The sequence below is a fragment of the Rhinoraja longicauda genome, chromosome 6 (assembly GCF_053455715.1).
Source record: "Rhinoraja longicauda isolate Sanriku21f chromosome 6, sRhiLon1.1, whole genome shotgun sequence".
In the NCBI taxonomy this organism is placed as follows: Eukaryota; Metazoa; Chordata; class Chondrichthyes; order Rajiformes; family Arhynchobatidae; genus Rhinoraja; species Rhinoraja longicauda.
In genome coordinates, this window is record NC_135958.1 from 37522505 (window position 1) to 37542463 (window position 19959).

General features: G+C 41.5%; 1 protein-coding gene across 6 annotated transcripts in view; it reads left to right on the plus strand.

The window, feature by feature from the left end:
* The window catches only part of adat1 (adenosine deaminase tRNA specific 1), a 33969-nt gene extending 14332 nt beyond the window's left edge, over window positions 1-19637 (plus strand). For 5 of the 6 annotated variants that reach the window (XM_078400806.1, XM_078400812.1, XM_078400808.1 and 2 more), the window contains 7 exons: window positions 3404-3458; window positions 4300-4427; window positions 6238-6949; window positions 8800-8945; window positions 10252-10351; window positions 12243-12329; window positions 18993-19637. In XM_078400806.1, the coding sequence (XP_078256932.1) occupies window positions 3404-3458; window positions 4300-4427; window positions 6238-6949; window positions 8800-8945; window positions 10252-10351; window positions 12243-12329; window positions 18993-19125 (1361 nt within the window). In that variant the 3' untranslated portion in view covers window positions 19126-19637. The remainder of the gene's footprint in view (window positions 1-3403; window positions 3459-4299; window positions 4428-6237; window positions 6950-8799; window positions 8946-10251; window positions 10352-12242; window positions 12330-18992) is intronic. The other variant, XM_078400807.1, reaches the window with a different exon arrangement.
* The last annotated feature ends 322 nt before the right edge of the window (window positions 19638-19959 follow it).

The window sequence follows — 19959 nt, forward strand, 5'->3', positions numbered from 1 at the left end:
CAGCGTATTGATTCCTGTTCTTAAGAATAAACAAAACACCATATTCTCTTCTGACTTCAATGCTCTTTTGTAATTGAAGAGAAGTGGGAACAGGATTTTGCCTCAGAGATTTTATCACACTCTCAAAGAAAGGTATAGGTTCCTTTCAAAACTCCCCTTGCACTGATGTACTTGAGATTTTTGACAAAAAATATTAAAAAGTTTGTCCGGGAAAAATGGTAACCAATGCCTAATTTAAAGTAATATGTAAATATATACAAAATTATTGATAATTAACAGTAAGCATACAATCGCAACCAAAAGCTTAACATCCTGTCTGGATGTGCTGTTGTGACAATTGCATTCCCAATGAGTTTAAGAATTTCATCTATCAAACACATTACAATTCTACATAGGTGACTCAGGGTTAGCAGCTCTCTTAGGGAAGTAGCTACATCGTTGTCGGGTTTGAGATTATTGGTGTCCAGTGTACAGAACATCTGTTTTCATTTAGAAACAAGCAGACACTGGTTTACAAAATAAGTGGATTAGCTCAGCGGGTCAGGCAGCATCTCTGAAGAACGTGGATCGATAACATTTCGGGTCATGATCCTCCTTCAGACTGATTGGAAGGGGATAGTGGAAAGAAAGGTGGAAGAGAAGAGGGCAGGACAAAGCCTGGCAGGTTGATGCAAGTAAGGAGGGCTTTTAGTTGGACAAAGGCCAGAAATGAAAAGGCAACGTGTGAGACGTGGATTTAAGAGTTGTGCATTGTAAAGCGAGTGGAAAAAATGAAGGGGATGGGAGAAATAGGTATGAGTCAAGGTGAAGCATTAGGGAGGGGGGAAGGTTATATGGGGAAAGAGGGGGAGGGTTACATAGTTGCCTAAAATTGGAGAATTCAATTTTCATACCTTTGGGTAGTAAGCTATCCAAGCGGAATATGAGGTGGTGTTCCTCTAGTTTGCTTGTGACCGCACTCTGGCAATGGTGGAGGCCCAGGACAGAAATGTCAGTGTGGGAATGAGAAGAGGAATTAAAATGGTTAGCAACTGGAGATCCAGCAGGCCTTGACGATACAGTTTGCCAAAATGGTCGTCGGATCTATACTTGGTCTCAGCGATGTAGAAGAGGCCATAGCAGGAATACCGGATGCAGTAAATGAGGTTAGACAAGGTACACGTGAACCTCTGTCTCACCTAGAAGGATTGCTGAGGTCCCTGACTGGAGATGAGAACAGGTTTAGGAACGGGTGTTACATCTCCTCTGGTTGCAAGGGAAAGCACTTGGGGACAGGATGGTTTGGGTGGGAAGGGACAAATGAACCAAGAGGTTGTGGAGGGCGTGGTCCCTCCAGAAGGCAGAAAGGGATGGAGATTTTAGATGTGACTGGTGGTGGGAGTACATTGAGATGACAGCAATGTCGGAGGATGATGTGTTGTATGCGGTGGCTGATGGGGTGAGAGGTGAAGACCAGGGGAACTCTTGTTTCGTCTGGGGGAAGGGGGAGTGTGAGCAGGACTATGGAACACAGAGGAGGCGCATCTATAACAGCATGGTTGAAACCTCGTTTGCTAAAGCATCTCGGATGTCCTAGCATGGAAAGCCTCAACTTGGAAACAGATGCAGCAGAGGCAGAGAAATTGAATGTAGGGGGATGGCGTCTTTGGAGAGGCAGGGTGGGAGGAAGTGTAATCCAGATAACTGGGAGTCAGTTGATTTGTAGTAGACGTCAGTCGATAGTCTGTCCCTTGTGATGAACACTTAGAGGTCAAGAATGGAGAGGGGTGTCATATAGTCCAAGTGAATGTGAGGACAGGGTAAGCTAATGGTAAGTTAGTGGTAAGTTAGTGATAAAACTAATGAAATGAACAAGTTCTGCATGGGTGCACGACGCAATCCGGATGTAGCCGTCGAAAGACTTTAGACTTTACAGATACAGCATGGAAGCAAGTCCTTTGGCCCACTGTGTCCGCGGCGACCAGCTGTACATTAGCACTCTCCTACACTAGTGATAATTTACAATTTTACTAAAGCCAATTAACCTACAAACCTGTGCGTCCTTGGAGCAACCAGAACAACCAGAGAAAACCCACGCAGTCACGGAACACATACAAACTCCGTACAGACAGCAGGCGTAGTCAGGATCGAACACAGATCTCTGGTGCTGTAAGGCAGCAACTCTACTGCTGCACCACAGTGCCACCCAAGGATGGTGGATGGTGCCACTGTACATTAGCAACAAGGTCTGTTTGACGTAACCGACAAAAGGCAGGCATAGCTGGGACCCATGCGAGTGCCCATGGCTACACCTTTAACTTAGAGAAAGTGAGAGGAGTCAAAGGAGAAATTGTTGAGGGTGAGAACAAGTTCTGCCAGGTGGAAGAGTGTGTTAGTAGAGGGAAATTGATTGGGCCTCTCTGTTCAAGAAGAACAGGAGGGCTTTGACCCCTTGCTGATGGGGGATGGAGGTGTAAAGGGACTGAATGAGAAAAAGGGGCAGGAAACTGAAAGTTGTTGAAGAGTTCAAGGGCGTGTAAGATGTCTTGGATGGTACGTCGTGTAACCTCATCTACTGCATCTGGTGTTCCCGATGTGGTCTCCTGTACATTGGTGAGACCAAGGTTAGACTCAGCGATCTTTTCGTCGCACACGTATGGTCAAGGTCTGCTGGATCTGCCATTTGCTAATCATTTTAACTTCTCTTTCCATTTCCAAACCGATCTTTCAGTCCTGGGCCTTCTCCATTGCCAGAGTCCACATGCAAACTGACAGAACAACACCTCATATTCCGCTTGAGTAGCTTCCGACCCAATGGTATGAGCATTGAATTATCCAATTTTAGGTGCCTACATAAACCTCCCCCTCTCCTTTCCTTCCCCTTGTAACACTCCTCCCCCACCCCCCCCCCCTCCCCTCCCCATTGCTCCAACTGGACTCGTACCTACCTCTCCCCTCCCCTTTCCCTTCAACTTACATTCCTTTGTCTAGCTTCACAATTTGCTGCTCTTCAATCCTTTTGTCTTTCATCTCTGGCCTTTTTGAACAACCATCTGCCTATCAAAAAACCCTCCTCACTTGTATCAACTTAATACCTGCCAGACTTTGTTCTGCCCTTCCCCTCTTCCAGCTTTCTTTCCCTCCCATACAATCAGTCTGAAGGACTCCAAACATCACCCATCCATGTTCTCCAAAGAAACTCCCTGACCCATTGAGTTACTCCAACACTTTATGTCTTCATCTGATTTTATCTGCTATATACATGAACATCACCAACTAATCATTTGTCTTGGAAAATTGTGACGTTCAAAGCTTAATTATAGCATTTGCAAATGTGGGCACATTCACAATTCTCATTATAAAAAGATTTGTGATTATACCTTGATTTTGATCTCTTCATGCCATTTATCCAAATATTTTCTAGGCAATATTGTTAATGACAGCCATGCAGAAGTGACTGCACGACGCGGGTTCCTGAGGTTAGTACTTTAGTTTAGTTTAGAGATACAGCGTGGAAACAGGCCCTTCGGCCCACCGAGCACGCCGACCACGATTCCCGTACACTAGCACTATCCTATAGACCAGGGACAATCTACAATTTTTTTTACTGAAGCTAATTAACCTACAAACCTCTACATCTTTCAAGTGTGGGAGGAAAGCGGAGCACCCAGAGAAAGTTCACGGGGAGAACGTATAAACTCCGTGCAGACAGCGCCCATAGTCAGGATCGAACCACTTTGTCGACTACTTTGTTTTTTTGTAAACAATGCCACTTTTTATAAATTATCCTATTTATACTTTCATTGAAGTGGGAAAATTTAAATCACTGTTAGATTTGCAAAGATAAAAAACTGGAGGAATTATTTTTATTCCGGTGCTAGAAACAGTTATTCTTAACTTGTTTTTAAAGATGCTAAATATTTTCATGAGTGCATGCTGACAGACTATGTTAAATGACTCATTTGTCTCACTGTTATGTGAGACATTTTGTATGTACATGTGTAGTTGTTTGGCAGAAATAATAATTCCTCATGCCAAATTTATTAGCATCATAATCTCAATTTTGATCTAGTGAAGCAGAAACGTATTCATGCATTTCTCCAGTCCCAGTTATTTCATGTTGCCGCAATATTATCTATGCTTAGTTTTACTGAAAGATGTGCCGTAAAGTTGAAAAAGATATTCAAGGCTAATATTCAAAGCATTCAACCACAAATTGAAAACATTACTATTAGTTACATGTTGATACCACATGTTAGTAATCCTGCAAATAAATATATTTACCATTATAAGTTTTCACTTTTTCCCTTTGCATTGAAGGTATTTATATTGTCAACTTAAAGAAGCATTCACCAACAAAAATAGCATCTTCATCACAGACGGACAAAAAGCAAAATGGAAACTGAAGCCTGGCATTAGATTCGTGTTCTTTACAAGCCATACTCCATGTAAGTTAACTAACAGCACAGAGCTTTTCAACTGTTTAAAATTCTGATAAGGGAAATATTTTAAGCAGTCCTAGGAAAGGGGGAGTATTGGGAATTTGAAGTAGATTTTGCTCGAAATTAAATGATTGGATGCAGATGGCAATAAAAGAATGAGGGAAAGATACAGAATAGTCAATTCCCGTGAGTCTGAATTAGGTGGCCACAACTTTGAGTTCCACTGCTTGCAATTAGCCAATGTATGATTCTGTTTTGTAAATCTCTACCTGATGGGTATACGGCATGTCACAAAAAATAAAAATATTAATCTATTATTTATATTTTAAAAATCAACACTTTTTGGAAATATTTTATGTAGACGTGTCAACTGGTGGTTTCATGTTGTCCACTTTATCTTTGATAATCTGATCAGAAAACATACCAATGATTTTATATACTTCTGAACAGGACCATGGACGTAGATGAGAAATATCTAGTGCAGCAATTATTTCATTGAAATTACTGTGTTGGTCAAAATTAGTTTTCTGGCAATTTCTCTAGATTGGTTTCTGAAGCATGAAGTCTTAATTAATTAAGATTAAGGTGACCCTCGTTTTGCTCCAAAACATAATTCACAAAAGTGATATTTATCATTCATATCATATCATATCATATATATACAGCCGGAAACAGGCCTTTTCGGCCCTCCAAGTCCGTGCCGCCCAGTGATCCCCGTACATTAACACTATCCTACACCCACTAGGGACAATTTTTTTTTTACATTTTACCCAGCCAATTAACCTACATACCTGTACGTCTTTGGAGTGTGGGAGGAAACCGAAGATCTCGGAGTAAACCCACGCAGGTCACGGGGAGAACGTACAAACTCCTTACAGTGCAGCACCCGTAGTCAGGATCGAACCTGAGTCTCCGGCGCTGCATTCGCTGTAAAGCAGCAACTCTACCGCTGCGCTACCGTGCCGCCCTCATTTATGATATCCTCATTTCTTCAGCTAGTTAAGTTTTTCACCTATTGTTTTCATTTATGATGCATTGGAGTGGTAAATGAATTTGATCTATTTCATGATTATGATTTGTCACATTATGAACAATCATTTGTTTTGAACGAGAATCTCACCAATCATCCAGTAATCCCTTAGTGCTGCAGACATTAAAGAAATTCTGTGCTATTGAGTTATTGAATTTCTGTAGATAGTAATTTCGGAACAATGGAATTCTTGGTTGAAATCTGGAACAAACAATCTTTCCAAATCAATGTGTATCAAATTGGCATTAGAGGAAAAAGTGTCCAAACTGTTGTTTTTTTCCTTTTCTGCTGCATTCTCTCAAGGTGTCTAAAATGCAGTGTTTAAAGTTTGTAGCAGACAAATTGTTTTAGTACATTTAAATACTGAGACTTTTACGTCCAGAAACAAACCATGTCTTTCATGTGCCATTTTCACAGCATCCCACTGCTTGTGAAATAGTTCCAGAAATATTTCCTTTCCTGTTTCATATTGAAGTTATATTTAATTTGTTTCACACATTGGCAATTAAAAGCTGGATGAAAACTATTCTTTATGCTTCTTCAGTAACAGCTCGATATTTTAATACCATCACTTAACATGGGAAGCTATTGAAAAACAGATATTAGCAACACAATTGTGATGTAATTAGTCATTTAGAAATACAATTGTAATTGTATCATTTTTTTCCTGAGATGCCTCAGCGATTTTAATTTTTGTGTACGTTTCGTCCAGTGACGTGTGATGTCTAATGACAATAGAAAGCTTTGAGTGATTTAAGTAGAAATCTTTACCTTTTATTCATGTAGGTGGTGACGCTTCCATTATTCCAATGATAGAAAATTACAACAAACCTTTTGTGAAAATGAGAGTTGTGGGGAGTGTTGAGCAAAAAGTTATTGCTGTTCAAGATAATAAAAATATTGAAGACGCACAAATATTAAATTATGAAGAGCACTTACCGGAGGACAAAAGACAGAAATGTGATTCAAGTCCTGCAGTGATTCCTGAAAAAAGGATTAAAAGAGTTAATGAAACTGGAGACATATCTGGAAGTAGCAGTGTTGGTAAAAACAAACCCAATCATCAGTCTGCAAAAGGAGGCATGAACATCCAGATCAATGATAATCAACCATGTGGAGCAGAAACAATGTCCAAGATCAATCACGATACCGCACTATCTCAAAGTGCATTTGCATTGAATACACAAAATAACAAACAGAAACAGGTTGAAGTTTCCGATATACACCGAACTGGAGCTAAATGTGTACCAGGTGGCCTTCAAGATTCGCTTAGGCCTGGAATTGATTTTCACTGCGTTGAATCATTGAGAGTGAAACCAGGAAGAGGCAACAGAACATTATCAATGTCATGCAGTGATAAACTTGCACGTTGGAGTATTCTTGGTTGTCAAGGAGCACTTCTCATGCACTTCTTTGAGGAGCCAGTGTATTTCTCTTCTATTGTAGTAGGGCACTGCCCGTATAGTGATGAGGTCATGAAGAGAGCTATAATAGAAAGGTAATAATAATTTGCTTCTTTTAAACAACATGAAAGGCCATTCTAACAAAGTCTATTCCATCATTCAAATTTGCTTTCTAAAAAAAGTATCTAATAATTAAACATGCAACATTTATTGCTCAATTAAAATTTCCAAGTGCAAAAGTTATCTGAATTATCTTGATTAAATAAAATCAAACGATTAAAAATGGAATTGAACTGCAACGGGAGCTGCATTCAGTCAAATGTAATGAATTTCATTTATTTATCAGAGTTACAGTTTATTTGCTCATTCATTGATTGGTTGACACAGGCAGTGTGCAAGCATAGAATGGAGAAAAACTGGGACCTGGTGGGGAAGAAGTGTTGTGGAGGAGCAGCATGGAATTGTGATTTGGAACCTGACCTCCACTGTTGTCATTCAAAAAGGTTGCTCAAGAATGAGAGAAATTTGACGTTAAAGAATAGTTTTAATATTTTCATACAACTGGAATAATTTGGAATATGGGATGGAGTCCTTGCCTCTTGAATGACCTTTCATGGTTGTTCCATTCACCTTGAGTCCAAACCCCACTCCAAAAATGTAAGCATCTGACCCAAGGCCGACATTTCATGCAGAATGGAAAAAGCCCTGGACAGTTGGAAGTCTTCCTGAAATTCAGATATTAAACCAAATCGTCTCGTGCCCATTGCAGTGAATGGAAAGGACCCTCATGGTGTTGCATGGTTCTTGTGGGGCATTGGCCAACTTTTGTCCTTCAGCCAACATTACCACGTCAGATATCTGATAATTTATCTATACTCTTTGTAGGATTTTACCATGTTGAAAATAATTTACATGTTAGTAATTGTTTCCATTATTACTAAATGATTACATTTAAAAAAAGGCAGTTAATTGATTGTAAAGCAGTTTGTAATATCCTGAATCATGCAAAGAATGCATAAATGCATTTTTTTTCTTTATGTACTGATATGGGTGCCATAGAAACATGGAAACATAGAAAATAGGTGCAGGAGGAGGCCATTTGGCCCTTTGAGTCAGCACCGCCATTCATTGTGATCATGGCTGATCATCTACAATCAGTAACATGTGGCTGCCTTCTCCCCATATCCCTTGATTCCACCAGCCCCTAGAGCTCTATCTAACTCTCTTTTAAATTCATCCAGTGAATTGGCCTCCATTGCCTTCTGTGGCAGAGAATTCCACAAATTCACAACTCTCTGGATGAAAAAGTTTCTTCTCACCTCAGTTTTAAATGGCCTCCCCTTTATTCTTAGACTATGGCCCCTGGTTCTGGACCCCCCCCCCCCCCCCCCCCACCGTTGGGAAAATTTCTCCTGCATGTAGCTTGTCCAGTCCTTTTACCATTTTATACGTCTCTATAAAATCCCCTCTCATCCTTCTAAACTCCAATGAATTCAAGGCCAGTCTTTCCAATCTTTCCTCATATGACAGTCCCTCCATCCCAGGGATTAACCTCGTGAACCTACTTCTCTCCCTACTCTGAATGATTTCAGTTGTAGGGGAATGATATTTTGCTGCTGCAGTCTTGGATATCATTGAAGTATTCTCCTGGTTAACAACAGCTTTGAAGATGAAATCTGCAAACGTTTAAATATTTGTCTAGGTAAATTGTGGGTCTGGAAGACTTCTTTCACTATTTACTGCTTCAATGACTACTTCAATTCATCCAACCAACTATTTATGGTGTACTTGTTGCTTGTGTTTTTAATCTTAGTTGGAAACTGGTAATTGCAGTTTAGACTTGCAGATTAGACTTGCTTTCAATGTAATGTTTTGAGTTGCTATTCCTCGTTGTCTTTTGATGTGCAAAATTAACATCGCCCTCTAAACTGTTCCTTTTCCAAAGGTGTCGTCATGTAGCCTCGCTTCCAAGGGAATTCAGAGTCCAAGATGTAAAGATGCAACAGTCTCAGTTGGAGTTTGTGCATAGTCGCCATTCGGCACTGAGCAATCATGATCCCAGTAAAGGGAGACTTGTACCTTGTGCAGCAGGTACTGAGTTTGATTTTTTTAAATACTTATGCAAATGCTCCTCAGAATTTCAGAAGAACATACCAGAAATTGAATTGGCTGCTTAGTTTCTCGTGCCTGCTTTGCTATCCAGTAAGATCATGGCTGCCTTTGTCCTCAATGCCTCTTTCCTGGATGGCATCCTAACAGGTTTCAAGACAGCCCCCCAGCTCCAACTGCAAATAGGTCTAAAGAGGCTCATAGTTGGGGTTTTCAACTGATACAGAGTTCTTTAACCTTGAATGGGCAGGTAGAAGTGCCTTTACTCACTTTAGCCTTTAGCCTCAGCAGATTGGGCGGCATCTCTGGGGGATATGGATGGGTAACGATTCGAGTCGATACAGAATAGAGGCTGAAGAAGGTTCCCACATGAAGCGGCACCTGTTCTTTTTCGACAATATGCTGCCTGTCCCGTTGAGTTACTCCAGCATTTTGTGTCTATCTTCGGTATAAACCAGTATCTGCAGTTCCTTCCTAAACATTTATTGCCGGGGCATCAGGCTCTTGTTTGTCTCCCTTCATTAATATATTGCTTCCTCTGGATATGCAAGACAGAATATTGCATGCATATGATTCAGAAACAAAGTGGGCAGATTCCCATTTTATAAAAGAGCAAAATCTAAAACACTGATTGGTCACATCAGTAGAAAGAAAAATGTCCTCCAGGGGGAGATTTAACATTCAGTGATGGATAAAGTGAGGATTTTCACATTTTGACTTTTTTTTTTGGCTTAGATTAAGTTATGATTTCACATGTTACATCATCATCAACATGATCGGCCAGCACAGTGGTGGAGTGGACAGAGCTGCTGCCACACAGCACCAGAGACCCGGGATCGATCCTTAGCTCGGGTGCTGTCTGTTGTGGAGTTTGCACGTTTTTGCTGTGACCATGTGGATTTCCTCCAGGTGCTCTGGTTTCCTCCCACATTCTAAAGATGTGCGGGTTTATAAGCTAATTGGCCTTCGTAAATTTTCCCTAGTTTGCAGGATGTGGAGTGACATAGAACTAGTGTAAACGGGTGACCGATGGTCGGCGTGGTCTCGGTGGGCCAAAGGGCCAGTTTCCACACTGTATCTCTAAACTACATTAAAAAAACTAGTCTTAAAGCTGCAACTTTCTTTAGGAAAATGCAGGAATTTTGTTTTATGTTTAAGTCAAGTCAACTTGCTATGCATGGTTCAATATTTGAAACAACAATTTTTCCACATCTTTACATTCAATTCACTCTCCATTATGGTCACCACCTTATAAATCAGACATAATTTTTAAACAAATCTTTTACAGCGATAAGTTGGAGTGCTGTACCAGACCAACCACTAGACGTCTCTGTAAATGGCTATAAACAAGGAGCCACAAAAAAGATACTGGAAACCCCCCAAGCGAGGTACAATGAACTAATTTTTAATTTGCTAAAATAATGTCGTTAGTATGCAATGGCATTTCTTACTTTTGCCCTCAACATATGTTCTGTACATGAAAATATATATTACCGAATAATAAGCTAATGGTATTTTGAGTGGTCGATAAGATGAGCAGACTGATGGGCAGACCAGATGAATGAAAGATGAAGTTTAGTACAGAAAAATGGGAAGTGCTGAATTTTGAGAAGGATAACAATATTGCTTATAACTCATCGAAAAATATCCCATGAAACTGTTTGATAAGGAATTTGAACAGAAGTACATGCCAAGCCAAGAAAAATACTGGGAATAAACACAAAATGCTCCAGTAACTCAGCAGGTCAGGCAGCATCTCTGGAGAGAAAGAATGGGTGATGTTTCGGGTCGAGGCCCTTCTTCAGACTAGAGTTGGGAAAGCGAAAAGCATTATTTCTCTCCAAAGATGCTGTCTGAGTTACTCCAGCATTTTGTGTTCATCTTCGGTTTAAACCAGCATTTGTAGTTCCTTCCTGCACAAAATACTGGGAAGGTTGACTGAAAGCTTGAATAAAGACAGGATTTTAAGTGCACTCTTTTGAGAGATATAAAAAGTTGCAGATGCTGGAATCTGGAGCAAAAGGAAACTGCTAGAGGAACTCGGATGGGGGAAGGAAGGGGGGGGGGGGGGGTTAAACAGCCACATTGGAGATAGAGGGCTAGTTAAAGTTTCAGGTTGACACTTTGCATTGGGATGTGTCGAGAAGAGCCTGCAGGTGATAGGTGGAAACAGTTGAGGGGGAGGATGATGGGCAGATGGAGTCAGCTAGGGGGAGGGGATAGGAAGTTTAGTGGTTTCAATGTGTGGTGATGGGCAGATTGAACCAGGTTGGGGAAAGAAAGAAATACTGGAGGTGAGGCAGCGGAATGGAGTTTAGAAAGATGGTTTGAGTGAATCTGGGTAGATCAGAAGGAAAGAGAGAGGAACGCAGGGTGCCTGAGATTAGAAAATTGAATGTTCATTCCATTTAGTTGTAGACTATTCCTCTGGAACATGAGATACTGTTCTAGTTTGCATTTGGCTTTGCCCTGGCAGTGGAAAAGGCCAAGGGGCATGAAATGGCATGCAACTGAGAGCGCAGATGCGCGCCAAGTGGTTAGTTAGTCTACAGGTGGTATTGCATTCAGCACCCGTGATGTGGCCTCCGATACGTTGGGAAAATCAAGCATAAACCAAGCTTAATACGGCATCAGGCTGTACAGCTCTATAACATTATAACTCTATTGTATGATGGGCCAGTTCAAGTACAGAAGCACCACATTCCAATTGCCGTTCAAGATTTGGATATGAACGATGCAGTCCTATTTTGTTGCAGAGGTGACTGGCCTTGACTAATGATCTTGTCGTCTGCTCCTGCTGCTTTCAATCCTATGTCTAGAGGGAGCTCAGAGAATGGACAACATACAATAAATGGCCCGTTTCACCATGCTGCCTGAGTGTGTTCCAGAGCCTCACAGCAGTTCCTCATTCAGAGGCAGGTGGTGACTGACTGCTGGGGTATCACAGGGATCAGTGCTTGGGGCCCTTGCTTTTGACGATATGAAATCAATCATTTTGACAAGGGAACCAAATGCAAAATTTATAAGTTTGCTGATATGAAATTAGATGGGAATGTGGAATATGTGGGAGATCCAAACAGGTTTCAAGGTGATTTGGACGAGTTCAATGTGGTAAAATATAAGACAAATGCAGTGTAATATGAAATTATCCACATCAGGAGGCAGTTGATTAATCTGTAATTAGTGAATCCATTGGAAACCATTCAGTAGCATCTTTAAAGAAGTAAATTTGGTGTTGCAATATAATAAACTTTATTTACTTTATTTCTTTATTTGCAGGTGTAGAATTTGCAAGGCTGAGCTTTTCATGGTGTTCAAAGAACTTCTCACTTTTCTTTCTGAACAGAACTACCCAGTTTCCCTTCGGTAGGTCATCCATCATTTGATTGGCAAAATATAGAGCGATTCATAAAACATTCAAATGTGACTGAAATATAAGTAATTTAATATGTCAGTGGATTCAGTAGTGGACAGTTTAACAAAGGAATCCATTACATTAATTCAAGTTTACTTTGCAAAACAAAGATTTAAATACTGTAAAAAATTATGATGCAAGAATATTACACCTATTATATTATGTTCAATTGAAATTATGAGAGAGCAGAATGCTGACCAGTGGTTTTATTTGTGTTAGCCAAAAGTACATATACAAGTATATGAAAAATATAGCTTCGTGTAAATATTTATTAGCTTAATGTTAAAAATGAAATTCATAATTTCTCTCTGAAAGTAAGTTTAAATGTCACAGTGTGTGTATAATTTTTCAATGTGTTGAGATAAGTACAGAGAATTTACTGATGAAAATGTGTGTGTGAAGGGTACAAGTTTATATAACTTCTTCCCACCTTGCCTCTTGCAAAGATGCAATTCCTCCATCTGTGCCACATCTGTTCCCAAGATGAGGTTTTCCATACAAGGACATCCAAGATGTCCTCATTCTTTCATGAACGTGGTTTCCCCCCTTCTGTCATAGATGGGTCCCTCACACACGTCTCCTCTGTAGTTCTGTTCTCGCTCCTCCCCTCGCAGATGCATCAAGGTCAGAGCTTCCCTCACCTTTCTCCCCACCAGCCTCCATATCTGACACATCATCCTCTATTTTTGCCACCTCCAATGTTATCCCACCATTCATCACATCTTCTCATCTCCACCTCTTTCCATTGTCCGCAGAGACCACTCCCTCTGTAACTCCTTGGTTCACTTATCCCTTCCCACCCAAACCACCCCCTTCCCAGGTACCTTCCCCCTGCAACCGCCGGAGATGGGACACTTGCCCCTATACTTCCTCACTCAGTTCCATCCAAGGACACCAGCTGTCCTTCTAGGTAAGACAGAGGTTCACATGCACCTTCCCTAACCTCATCTACTGCATCCAGTGTTCCTGATGTGGGCTCCTCCTGTATATCGGCAAGACCAAACGTAGACTCAGCGACTGTTTCGCTGAGCTCTTGTGCTTGGTCTGCCAAGGCCTATTGGATCTCCCAGTTACTAGCCACCTTAACTCCCCTTCCCATTCCTATCCCGACCTTTCTATCCTGGGACTCTTCCAGAGTGAGGCCACACACACAGATTAGAGGAACAACACCTCATATTTTGGTTGGGTAGCTTTCAAACCCAATGGTGTGAACATTGAATTCTCTAATCTTACTTAACTTCTGCAAACACCTCCGTCCCCCACTCTGCCCGCCCCCCCTTTCCTGTCCCTCCCTTTCCTCCACTAAAAGTTGGAAACTAGTTCCACCGTTTGCAACTGTGTATCCCACTTGGTCTCACATCTGCCTCTAGCCAACAGGCAGCCTATCAGGGAACCACCTTGCCTGAGTTCATCAGTTGCCGGCCCGATTTGTCGTGATTTCTCTTCACTTCCAGTTTTCTTGCCCGCTCTCCCAACTGCAATCAGTCTGAATAAGGACCCGACCCAAAATGCCACCGATCCATTTTTCTCCAGTGATGCTCCTGCATTTTGTGTCTATCCACAGTAGGATCATACAACATGTCTCTCAGTGGATGATGAATACTTGGCAATTAGGGCATTAAGGAATATGGTGAAAAGGTGGAATGATTCCAATAATGAGCTGTCATAATTAATAAACAAATAGGTGAATGTTCCGTTTCTGTTCCTAATCATTACATTCACAGTCAAGAAATATTCTGGAGATTCTTGTGGTGTGCTAAAGCTTCATATAATTGTTTCGGTCACAGTGAATAATTGGACTCATCTAGCTTGATTTCCATTGTCACAGTGCCTCACTGCTTAACATGCAACAGTTGTGTAATTTTGCCTTTGGAACAATGGAATAAAATGTAATCCCAACATTTTTCGAATGCAAACATAAATTATGCCAAATGGAAACACTAGAAACTGCAGATGTTGAGCAGAATATGAAGTGTTGGAGGAACTCAACGGGTCAGGCAGCATCTTGGGAGGGAATGGACAAATGCCAAATCAGTTTGCAATCTATTTTATTTTAACTGGATCTGAACTCTTAAGTGCATTTGTACTACCAACAACTGCTTATTTTTTGGAAAGTTATATAATGTAAAAACTTTGTTTCGACAGTTTCTTGCGATATGACCGGGGGTAGTTAAGTGATCAACTTTGTGTGAATGCTTATGTTGTATGAAAGCTAATTTTCAAAGAAAGGATAAATGTTTGTGTCATTTGATATTGTAATCCAGAATGAAAGAAGGTCAGGAAAGCGGGATGTTTTTAAAAGTGTGCTGACCAGTTCAGGACATGCACGTCCCTGATAGTGAACGTCAAGGCAGACAAACGTAAGGACGCTTAGATGATGAGGGAAATTGAGGCTTTGGTCAAGATTAAGAAGGAGGCATGGGACTGGTATAGGCAGCTAGGGTCAAGTGTATCCCTGAAAGAGGTTCGGGAACTAATGAGCAAGCTAAAAAAGGAAATCAGAAGGGCAAAAAGGGGACAGGAGATAGCACTGCCAGATAGCATTAAGGATCATCCCAAGTACATAAAGGGAAAAATGGTAACTAGTGAAAGAGTGGGACCCCTCAGGAATCAAAGCATTCAACTCTGTGTGGAGTCACAGGAGATGGGCAAGGTCCATAACAAATATTTCTCCTCTGTTTTTACCATGGAGAAATACCGGAAGACAGGAATTTGGGGCAGTCCCTCAAAGTGTCTTGAGAGCAGTCAGTATTAAGGTCGAGGAGGTGCTGGTCGTCCGGACGCAAATGCAAGTAGACAAATCTCCCGGGCTGGATCCGATATATCCAAGGACACTAGAAAGCTAAAGATTAAATTGAAGGAGCGCTGGCTAAGATTTTGAGTCATCATTAAATACAGGCACGGTGCCGGAAGACTGAAGGCAAATGTGCCTCTATTCAAGATGGGCTGCAGGGAAAAGGCTGTGAACTACAGGCCAGTGAGATGAACATCTGTGGCCAGAAAGTTACTAGAGAGTACTTTTCGACATCGGCTCGGCGAGCATTTCGTATCAAAATACTTCCTGTTGCACAGGATTTGGCCTGTTTACTTTGATGTATACGTTACTGTGTGTACAATCTGAAGGATGAAGATATTTTTCCAGATCTTATTTGCTCTTCCATCCAAAGCCAGGATTCTTTTCTCACATGTGTGTGGATGCTCCAAGAGGAAAAGTGAACATTTTCTCATTGCAAATTGAAGCCCTGTGACCTTCCCGACCATTCCATACTTATTGTGCAGACTCTCTTCCCTTGGTGTCCAATTCAACCTGAGCATCCCGTTGGAGCTATTACATCTATTAACATAGATCTCAATGTGACAGCTGGTAAAACTGAAGTCAATTGGTATCAATCATAGTAAAGTCCACGAGCTAAGATTCAGCTCCAGAGTATTGCTGCAAGGATTCCTCAGGGTAACGATCTGTCTTCAGCTCTTTTATCAATGGTTTTCTTTCCATCATAAGGTCAGAAGTGGGAACATTTGCTGATGCCTGCACCATGGTCAATTCCTTTCACAGTCCCACAAGAAATGAAACTGTTCAGACCAGATGCATCAAAACCTAGACAACCCTGTCTGACAATTCCGACAATCAGTCTGAAGAAGGGTCTCGACCCGAAACGTCACCATTCCCTCTCTCCAAGATGCTGCCTGACCTGCTGAGTTACTCCAGCATTTTGTAAAACCTAGACAACGTTCAGTCATGGAATCGTCGGTAACAAAGAAAATTTGTACCACACTTACAAAACCAGAGCCATCTTCATCTAAAGGGACTAAATCACCTACCCATGTTATTCAGTGGCATTGGTGCTCTCCACTAATTTTGTGGGATCACTATTGACCAGAAATTCAGCTGAACCAGATACATAAATACCATGGCTTAAACAACATATCTCAGTATCTTAGTATCTCACTATTATTATCTGATTTCCAAAACTATTTTCATGCTCAGCAAGACATACATCAGGGGTATGATAGAATATTGCTTGGAGGACTGCAATTCTTGACAGCACTTGAATAAGCCAGGACCATGCAGAATGACAAGTCTGCTTGATTGCACCCCTTCTACCACCCAAAACATTCATCTGCTCACCGCTGGTACATCAATGGCTTCTCTGTGTACCATCTACAAAATAACTAGTTATTACCCAGGCTCCTCTGATCGAACGTTCCAAACCTGAGATTATTAATGCCAAAATAAATGTGTAGGAAGAAATTGCAAATGCTGGTTTAAACCAAAGACAGGCACCCCAAAAAGCTGGAGTAACTCAGCGGGACACGCAGCATCTCTGGAGAGAAGAAATGGGTGACCGTTTTGGGTTGAGACCCTTCTTTAGACTCTCCAGCTTTTTGTGTCTATCTACTGCCAAAATAAATGTGGGCAGAAAGCAGTTGAGAACAATATCGCACACAGGTTTCTCTCTAAATTGCAGGCTATTCTGAAATGAAAATACATTACCGATCTTTGTCACTGAATCTAAACCGAGAACTCGACCGAGGGTGACACGGTGGTGTAGCGGTAAGAGTTGCTGCCTTACAGCGCCGGAGACCCGAGTTCGATCCCGACTATGTGTGTTGTCTGTACGGAGTTTGTAGGTTCTCCCCGTGACCGCGAGGGTTTCCTCACACACTCCAAAGACGTGCGGGTTTGTAGGTAAATTGGCTTGGTAAATGTAAAAATTGTCTCTAGTGTGTGCAGGATAGTGTTAATGTGCAGGGATTGCTGGTCGGTGCGGACTCGGTGGGCCGAAGGGCCTGTTTCCGTGCTGTATCTAAACTAAAACTCTCTAATCAATGAAGTTGTGTGGGCACCATCATCAGAAAGACTGCAGTGTGTCAAGAGAGTGGCTTACTGCTATCTCCTTGAGGGCAGATTTGGCTGAGCAAGGATACTGGTATTGCCCACAGTGCCCACTTTCTGTAAATAATTATAAAATAAATATCTTCAAGGTTTCTAAATATGCACGGTTTACAGGAGTTGGGGGCTGGAACACTGCTGCTTTTACGACTGCGTGCTTTTAAATAAGAAAGCTTTATTGTATGTTAGCGATTTTATTAAACAGCATTTTGAAGGTTTGAGGCAATGTGAATCATGATATTGCCTCACGGAATCTTATTGGTCATTGCATGGTGGTATGTTTAAGCAGAGAAACAAATCTGTCTTTAATGTCTCACATTAGAGCTTTCACAAAAGGTAATGCTTTGCAGCTGTTTCAACTTGAAAAGACAAGCTGTTTCGTCCCAGACTACATCTACTTTGCTGGTGTTCTGATGATAATTGCTGTTTAGAGTCCAATAATTCAAATTGACCAACATCTTGTGCATATTTGCTTTATTTTTACACAGTGCTGAATTTAATTAAGAGTGCAATAAAAATGCACAGGTCAGTACATCTACACACCAAACAGATGAACATAGGTTTAGGGCCTTGAAATAGATCTTACCCACTGCTGAGGCTTTCAGCTCAGTTGTGACTATTAGATAGCAGTTTTTGATTTTTAGAATAGGATGGAAAATGAGTTTCATTTTGACAATGATATAACTTCATCCATAAAGGAAATGGATGGTAAGTAGTTTCATAATTAAGCTCTACGAGATCCACTCTCCTTTAAATCTGCGAGGCGATTTACCAAAAGTATCGCAATTATATGGTGAACAATGTACAGGGATGTTTCATTCAATTAAAAGAATAACTTTAAGGTTGAAGTAGTTACTCTCCAGGTATCAGTCTGAAGAAGGGTCTCGACCCGAAACATCACCCATTCCTTCTCTCCTGCGATACAGTCTGTCCTGCTGAGTTACCCCAGCATTTTGTGTCTACCTTCAATTTAAACCAGCTTCTACAGTTCTTTCCTACGCATCCCATGGTATTTTCATGGAATGTAGCGGAAATTAAACTGAAACTGATATTGTGAATGAAACTAGGTGGCCATTATCTCAGGCCACACGATGTAAGAAGTCGGGAATTTTCAGTGCCCCTGAGGACCACACCTACAGGAAGTGTGAGCAGCTGCAGTTGCATGACCTCAGGATTATACTGGGGCATGAGAGTGTCATAGATGGGAGCTACAGGAAAGTGGTCGTTCTTAATGTACAGGCAGAAAGGAGATGGGTGACCACCAGGAAAGCGGATAGGCATATAGTGCAGGAATCCCCTGGGGCCATTTCCCTTGAGAGCAGGTATGCTCCTTTGAATAATGTTTTGGGGGATGACCAGTCAAGGGAGAGTGACACAAAAGCTGGAGTAACTCAACGGGTCAGGCAGCATCTCTGGAGAAAAGGAATAGATGATGTTTCGGGTTGACACCCTTCTTCAGACTGAGAGTCAGGGGAAAGGGGAACGAGAGATATTGACGGTGATATAGAGATATAGAACAAAATAAATGAAAGATATGCAAACAAGTAACAAGGATCAAGGGAAGATGGAGCCCACAATGGTCCACTGTGGGCTAGGTGATAATGAATTATACAGGCAATGAAACTCAACATGGAAAGTTTTTAATGCATCAGGTTCCTTGTTTTAGTACTTCATCATTCATAACTGCAATTGTTCTCTCATGCATTTTTTTTTTTTGCAGAAACGTAAAGCTAAAAACTTACTGGGAATTCAAGGAGGCTGCAACAAATTATCAGAAAGCATGGAGTGAAGTTCAGAAGCAAGCATTTGGAACCTGGGTTCGAACCCCAAGGGCCTTTCTGCAATTTCATTAGAGAGGAAACAACAAAATAATGTGACAAAGGTAATTGAGATCTATGCGATCTGGATGCTCAGAGCAGATATTTTATTTAAATTTAACTGAAAATTTTCAATGAATAAAACATGGAAAAGCAATGTTTTCTAACCGTTGGCCTTTAATTAAACTGATGATTGTCTGTTACCAGATTGATATCGAAAGAGGAATTTGTGGTGTCAAACTCTGATAGTAAGTCAAAGTCAAAGTCAAAGTCAATTTTATTGTCAATCCTCAGCCAGTTTACACAGACAGAAAATCGAAATACCGTTTCCCACAATCCCGAGGAACAAAGTGCATAAAACAAAAGGCACAGCAAACAACAATCAACATAAAATATAAAATATAAAATATAGTCAAAAAGTGTCTGGTGCTGGATGTGCGTGTGTGTGGGGTGTTAAAGTCCAGGTCCCATAGGGGCAGGGGAGAGAGGAGGAAGGGAGGGGAGAGAGTTCAGCATCCTGACAGCCTGGTGGAAAAAACTGTTCTTTAGTCGGGTGGTGCTTGACCTCAGGCTGCGAAACCTTCTCCCTGAAGGCAGGAGGGTGAAGAGGCTGTTGGAGGGGTGGGAGGGGTCACCCACAATGCTCAATGCTTTGCGGGTGAGGCGGGTGGTGTAAAGGACCAGGAGTGTTGGGAGTGAGGCGCCAGTGATCCTCTCAGCAGTGTTCACTATGCGCTGCAGGGTCTTACGGCTGGAGGCTGTGCAGCTTCCGAACCACACAGTGATGCAGCTGCTGAGGATGCTCTCGATGGCACCTCGGTAAAAAGTGTACATGATGGGTGTGGGGGCTCCCGCTCTCTTCAGTTTGCG